General features: G+C 50.0%; 1 protein-coding gene across 1 annotated transcript; it reads left to right on the forward strand.

Annotated features, from left to right (window-relative positions):
• The first annotated feature begins 582 nt into the window (after nt 1-582).
• On the forward strand, nt 583-6,926 carry fgf18a (fibroblast growth factor 18a). Its single transcript, XM_061079948.1, has 5 exons — nt 583-614; nt 4,134-4,173; nt 4,395-4,575; nt 6,418-6,524; nt 6,654-6,926. The coding sequence occupies exons 1-5, from the start codon at nt 583-585 to the stop codon at nt 6,924-6,926; spliced, it is 633 nt and encodes a 210-aa protein (XP_060935931.1).

Raw genomic sequence — 6,926 nt, forward strand, 5'->3', positions numbered from 1 at the left:
CTGGCCTGGGACTGAACCTGCCTGTCTGCACCGGGACAAACTCTTTTACCACTTTTTTTCTTTTATCACCTCACCTACCAGCAGAATCCCAGTTGGTATAGATCAGAAGATTTTGCTGTTACGCATTGGATTACGCAGGAGATTACGCGCAGCTGTCCTCCAAAGGGTCAGCCAGGTCCGATTGGGAGTTGGTTATCTGTGAGAGGACGTGAGCGCGCTTTCACCTGTTCCCCTCTCTCTCCTCGTCGGGCACGCGCAAGGGGTTTAAAGCCCCTAACCTCCACCTCCTCCACCCCCCTCCCTCCCTCCCCCCGCCCATCTGTCTCCACCGGTCTGGACAGCTGTTGACAGAGGTTGCCCGGCGGTCACAGTGGCACGCTCACCCCGGCCTCGCACCTCAGTTTTTTGGGGGGACCAGGGCACACCGCCGCCGATGCCAACGGGACCGTGTGACTGTGTGACTCTGCCCGACACCCAGCAGGATTCGAACCTCGCAGGGGAACTCTCCGGACTGCCGGACTGGCTCGGACCGAGCGAGGAGACCTGTCTCTGGGCCAAGTTCCATAGTGGAGGGGGGAAGCAATGTGGCCCCTTCTTTCCACGCTGACCGTCTTGTAAGTCACTTTTTTTTATCACTTACAAATCTCATGCATCCACTCTGGTCCTTATCTCTGTCATCGGTTGTGTAAACTTGTATCACGATATAGCCCCGGAGCGAGATGAGGATGATGGAGAGGAGGGTTTGCGGTGTCTAACGGTTACGTCACTCCGCATCAGTCCCCCATAGAAAACATACCATGGAAAAGCCCTGTTTTGATTGGCTGACAGTTCAAGGTCACTGGGTCACAGTCAGGGCCATGTTACTCATAAAAGCTGCCATAAACATCTCCATCACCAGCTGCACTCACTTCAGGGATGACCAACGCTGGCCTGGAGAAGACCATTTTTCCCCATCGCCAAGAAAATGATTTTTTTTTTTTTTTTTTTCCTATTGAAAATATTTCAGAAGTTGAGTCAAATAACACCAGCTTTATCTAGTGGGATAGGAAAAATGATAAAGTGCCAAGAGCAAATCTAAGGGAGGAGGATACCGACTCGGGGGTTTGAGTTTGCCCATTCGAGGTGTGTCTGGTTAAAAGCCCAGGGATTTATTTTTCTTTCTTTGTGTCGGCTGTACTTCTCCCAGATGGCAGTCATCTCCAGATACTTCTCATTCCTCACACAACCTGGACAGGGTGTGTGCTGCTGCTGCTGCTGCTGCTGGTGTCTGCCTGGCTCTCCCTCTCCGTCTGTCTCCCTCACAGTCTCTCCACTTACTCACCTAACTACCCACATCTGTCTTCCTGTCTTGCCGGTACCCCTTTTTCCACAGATACTTGCTCCGATAAAAAAGTATGAATTAATAACTGATGAATGATGAATGATGGCTCCCCTGGCAGCATCTGAAGAGAGCAGCCTCATTGTTTAGTCTGCTGGTTTCGGTTTAGGTCTACCAGAGCCAATCATCTTTCCATTCATTTCCCTCTTGCCGATCAGCTTTACCGCAGACACTTTACTCCATCCACATGCTGTTTTACAAAATTGATCACAAGTTTTTAGCCGGTGGGAAAAAAAAAAAAAGCCAAGGGCCTTTTGCCACAGCAACCTGCTCCACTCCTAAAAAACCACAGCTCCGTGTCGAGGTCTTCCTCATCGCTTACCATTGCCCCAACCAACGTACGCCCTATTACTGCTGATACCACTCACACGCCCACCGGCCTAACCACTAGTCTGCACCGAGGCCGACTGCCGAACATCTGAAAGTCTTGCACTGTGCCGAAAGCCCGCTGCTCCAGTGTTGGCCTACCACGCTAACCACGGCTACACACAGCTGAAACCACTGCTCTGTGCTGAGTCCCACCGGGCCGACCGCTCTCTCTCTCTCCGTGCCGGTTGCCCAGTCCTCGGTGCCGAGGCCTGCTAAGTCTAACCGCAGCGTCCATATGGTCGATCTGCTGGGACGCAGGTTTATGATGTCAGACCCTTGCTTATTTTGGCAGCCGGCCAAGGTGCACCGGGCTTTCCCTCTCTCCATACCTCCTTTACTCTCCCCGACTTTTTACCCCTGCGATCTTTTTGAGTCTCTCGTTTTCTCATCCCTCCCCCACGCCCGGGCCGATTCCTGTCCCCCTTCTTTCCTCTCCTTTTTCTCTCTGTGGCTGGCATAATACGGAGTGTCTGTGGTTTTTGTGGGAGCGGGGGAATCCAGCGCTGAGGCACTTTTCCTGCAGTGTCCTCGGCGGCAGTGCAGCCGGTGGTGTTTTAACAGCTGAGAGTCCTCACAATGCACAGGCGCTCGGGTTTTTTCGGCTGCGCAGGCAAAATGTGAGGGCCAACACTTTACTGCAATGCCCGGGATGTCTGCATCTATTAGGAGGGACTCAGGGGCCAACACACTGGGAAAGAAACGGAGGAGGAGAAGGGAGAGGAGAGAGGAAACAAGAGTATATATGGTATTTGTGTGTGTGTGCGCGCATTCGTGTGTGAGTCAAGAGGCAGTGACATGTGTTACGATGTGCATGAGTTGAACTCTCTTCCTCTTCGTTCTCATTATTTATCTTTTTGTCTACTTCTCGGGCCAGACCACACTCAGTGGTTACACTACTGTCTCTCATTCAGCCCCTTTTTTCTCCTCCTGCCTTTGGAGATGTAACCTTAGTCCTTTTTCTCCTCCGTCTCACATCTGTGCATCTGCCCCTTCTTTCAGATTTTATCTCCCACGTCTTTCATTCGCCGTCAGCCTTCTCTGGCTTCGTCTCCCCTCTATTTATTCTACCATCCCCTTCTCCTGTCCTGCTTTCTCCCTATCCCTTTGTGTACCTCTCAGTCTACCTCTCTCGCTATCTCCCTCTCTCAGCAGCGCGTATGTCTTTGCTTTGGCCCAGCTGTCAGCTGCCGGCTCCTCCTGTACACACACACACACACACACACTCATACAGACACATCTGCACATCTGTGTGCATGCCCATGACAGTGCGGAGGAGTCATTGTGCTAACCCCAAACATAAAGGAAGATGGGAGGCAGGGAACGATAGGAGAAAGGTAGAGTGGACAGAGAGGGAAAGATAAAGTAGAGGAGAGAGGGAGGACAACGAGTCAGAGAAAGAGAGAGAGAAGAGGCATGCAGGGAGATAGCAAGAGATGAGGTGGGGAAAGACACAATGTGTAGAATTGCTTTTCAGCCCACACACTTGGTTCTGAACCTCGTCCAGTCTTCAGCCACTAATTCAGAGCAGTTCAAGGACTGCCAGAGTAGAATTTGCACAACACAATCACTCCCTCACCAAAGCTGTAAATAACACTTGATATATCCAAGGTCAAGGTCTAAACTTCAATTAAGCAATGTGCTAAAGTAAGAGGAATTTTAATTGGTTCTGTAACCAGCTGTTTCGACCATTAATGTGTCAAAGTGTTCAGACAGTTTGTAAGGAAAATAGAGAGAAAAGTTTCGTTCATGTAGAAGTCCGTGACAAATGGATTCCGTCTGCAACATCGCCATGACTACTCCTCACCGATAGTTTCCTCCATAAATTATCTTTCCGCACATTCTGGTAGCCCGTGTTCTCACTTATTCATAGCATCTATAAATGTAACAGCAGTCCAACGCGCTCCAAAGCCACATCACAGCACGGTGTACACCTGTAGTCCAGCCCAGCTGTCTACATACAGGGAGCAGCCAAATAAGCCAGCCGTTTCCCTCAGATGTCCAAACCAAAACATATTCTAGATGTCTCGGAATGTTTGCCATTTCGCCGCAGCCCAATCGGGTCATTTGGAGGCCAGATTTTAGCGTGGCGAAATGCACAAACGGGTCAGAAAATGGGTTTGGACAGAAGGCTGGTAGCGTTACTGTAAACAGGGCTGTGGGTGTCGTCCGTCTGTTGATCCCTGGACATCTGCCGGTCTGTATGTCGGGTCCCGGTGCCAGCTGCACACCCAGCGGTGTGAGTAATCACCCAATAAGGAAAAGAGATGTTGAGCAGAGAGAAACGGCAGAGAAGAAAGAGATGGAAACGATGGTGTCAAGCCCTAACTGGTCCAGCTTTCAATGTTGCTTGCATATTTCTAAACTCATCTGTTTCTACTTTTTCCAGATGTATCCAGATGTTGCTGGTGATGTGCAATCCATTACAGGTTAGTGTCTACATGCACGACAAAGAGTGATTGTAAGATAAGTTGGATGTTGGTTGTACGTGGAGTTTATTTAAGCCTGTTAACTAATCTCTGTATCTTCCGTGTGTACCTCTGGGCGTGTCTATGTGTGTGTATGTGTGTGTGTGTGTGTGTGTGTGTGTGTGTGTGTGTGTGTGTGTGTGTGTGTGTGTGTGTGTGTGTGTGTGTGTGTGTGTTATCAGCAGGTACTTGGTGTGGATGGAGTCAACTTCAGCGTGCATGTGGAGAACCAGACTCAGGTGCGAGACACCATGAGCCGGCGACACCACCGGGTCTACCAGCTCTACAGCCGCACCAGCGGTAAACACGTCCAGGTGCTGGGGCGCAGAATCAGCGCCAAGGGAGAAGATGGAGACAAATATGGTAAGACACACAAACACACAAAAAAAACCACACACACACACACACACACACACACACGGTAGAAGACAGGGAAACGCTTTGGCGAGTGTGAGTGTATGCACACAGAGAAAGACGCTGACTTGCACACACACACACACACACACACACACACACACACACACACACACACACACACACACACACACACACACACACACACACACACACACACACACACACACACACACACACACACACACACACACACACACACACAGACCCTCACACACACCCTCTCACAATCTAACGGCTGCAAGTACAAAGACTTAAAGGTTGACCAAGTGCATGCATGAGCGGATACAGAATGCAACTGTGCACACTCACAAAAGCACACACACATGCCTCCCCAGGCTTTGGCAGAGGGGCAGTGGAGCTTGTCTTGGGAGTACAAAGACCTCATCGACTGGCTGCTGACTCAATGATTCACTAGAGAGCAAAAGGAAGAGAGAGAGAAAAGGTGATAGTGGAAAAAAAAAAAAAAGTGTGAGTTAGAGGGAGAAGCCCAGCAGGTAGAGTGTCGGAGCGAGTGTTAGAAACTCATCTCCTCCATCGATCCCTCCATTGATTTCTCATCCTCCCTGTTGTCTCCTCTGGATTTAAAACAGCAGGCTTCCTCTCCCCTTCCCTCCCTCCCACCATCCTCCCAACACTCCCCCTGTCCATCCCCCTCTCCCTCCCCCTCCTCTTCCCTGCCTGTAATGATGTCTAACCCATTCTTAAAGCACACACAGAATCAATGGGCAGTCGAAAGCCATACATACAAGCTGTACAGCTGGAGTTCATGTTTCTGTGTGTGGCCCGGCACATGCCCCAGCTCATGTTGCACATCCCGTTTCCATTCACAAACATGTCAGGTTTCTCTTCACACCACTTCAAGCCAGAGATGGGATCATAGATGCCGGGGCCCGTCAGATTGTTATACCGCTCGAAAAGCACAACAAATCCACCTTAAACTGACTGATTGTGAAAAGGTTTTCCGGAGAAAACCAAGAGCAAAAAGAAAAATAAAGAAAAGAAGGAGCACATGCATGAAGGTATAAACATGAAGCGAAGGAGCAGAAGGGAGACGAAAAGAGAGTTGGGGGAAGAGAGAGAGGAAGAGGGCAAGAGGGAGGGAGGTATTGATTTCTCTTGACCCCTTTGTTGACTAAGGTCATGTAGGAACCATTTTCGGGATTTATTTTTAAACAGGCACTAGCGCTGTCTGAAGATGTATAGTTGGCGGAGCAGTGTTGCCTGGAAGGATGAACATGTATGCACCTGCACACACACACACAGACACACACAAACACACAAACACGCACACACATGCACGCACCTTGAAACAATGCTATCGCAGGCGGTCCATTCTCCCGCTCCTCTTGGCTCACCGTGCTCCGTCTCCTCCGGGCTGTTATCTCTTTTTACGAGGTCCATTCGTGGTCAGCAGCCTTGCATCCATGTGTGGGACCGGGCTTATCTGACAACCATCTGTCCATCCAGAGACCTTGACATCTGTTTGGGATTTATCAACACATTTAATAGCGACTATGAATCCGAAAAAACAGTGATTCGATGTGAATGCCTCATCAGGTTTAAAAGCCAAATCTGATTTAACGGTCGCTGGTAATCTGAGCAATTAGGGTCAAACACATTGATGTTGTAAATGTGTAAAAGTTTATACTTAGATGTGGAAATTAAACAATCTCTAAATTTGTGTTATCCTAATCTTGTGCTACAGCCTTACAAACACACCGTATTGTATTTGTCTGTGTTGCCTTTGGCTCTAATGTCTGTCTGTCTCTCTGTCTGTCCCTTTACAAGCCCAGCTCGTAGTGGAGGCCGATACCTTTGGTAGCCAGGTGAGAATCCGGGGCAAAGAAACCAATTTCTACCTGTGCATGAACCGCCGCGGCAAGCTGGTAGGAAAGGTGAGACTTCATTTTTCCTGAGAGACGTGTTTCCTCAAAAAGCAAATCGAATCCGACCAGTTTCCTGACCAGCCTCTCTCTCTCTTCTCCCAATGTGTGAACACGTGTGTGGTTTCTCTGCGCTCTCAGAAGGCCAGCAATCGAAGCGAAGACTGCGTCTTTGTGGAAAAGGTTCTGGAAAACCACTACACGGCTCTGATGTCAGCGCGCTACACGGGCTGGTACGTGGGCTTCACTAAAAGAGGGCGCCCTCGCCGCGGCCCCCACACGCTCCCCAACCAGCAGGACGTGCACTTCATGAAGCGCTTCCCGCCGGGAGAGCAGCCCGACCTCACCACCCCCTTCCGCTTCACCACCATCAGCAAGCGGGGCAAGAGGGTGCGTGCTACCGGACCCCGCTAG

Source organism: Limanda limanda, chromosome 10 (genome assembly GCF_963576545.1).
Source record: "Limanda limanda chromosome 10, fLimLim1.1, whole genome shotgun sequence".
Taxonomy (NCBI): Eukaryota; Metazoa; Chordata; class Actinopteri; order Pleuronectiformes; family Pleuronectidae; genus Limanda; species Limanda limanda.

Excerpts from the sequence above, each read along its gene's own strand:
- fgf18a (XM_061079948.1), top strand. The coding sequence starts at position 583 with ATGTGGCCCCTTCTTTCCACGCTGACCGTCTT. Across the intron at positions 615-4,133 it reads CTTTCCACGCTGACCGTCTT|ATGTATCCAGATGTTGCTGG; the intron begins GTAAGTCACTTT and ends TACTTTTTCCAG. Across the intron at positions 6,525-6,653 it reads GCGGCAAGCTGGTAGGAAAG|AAGGCCAGCAATCGAAGCGA; the intron begins GTGAGACTTCAT and ends CTGCGCTCTCAG.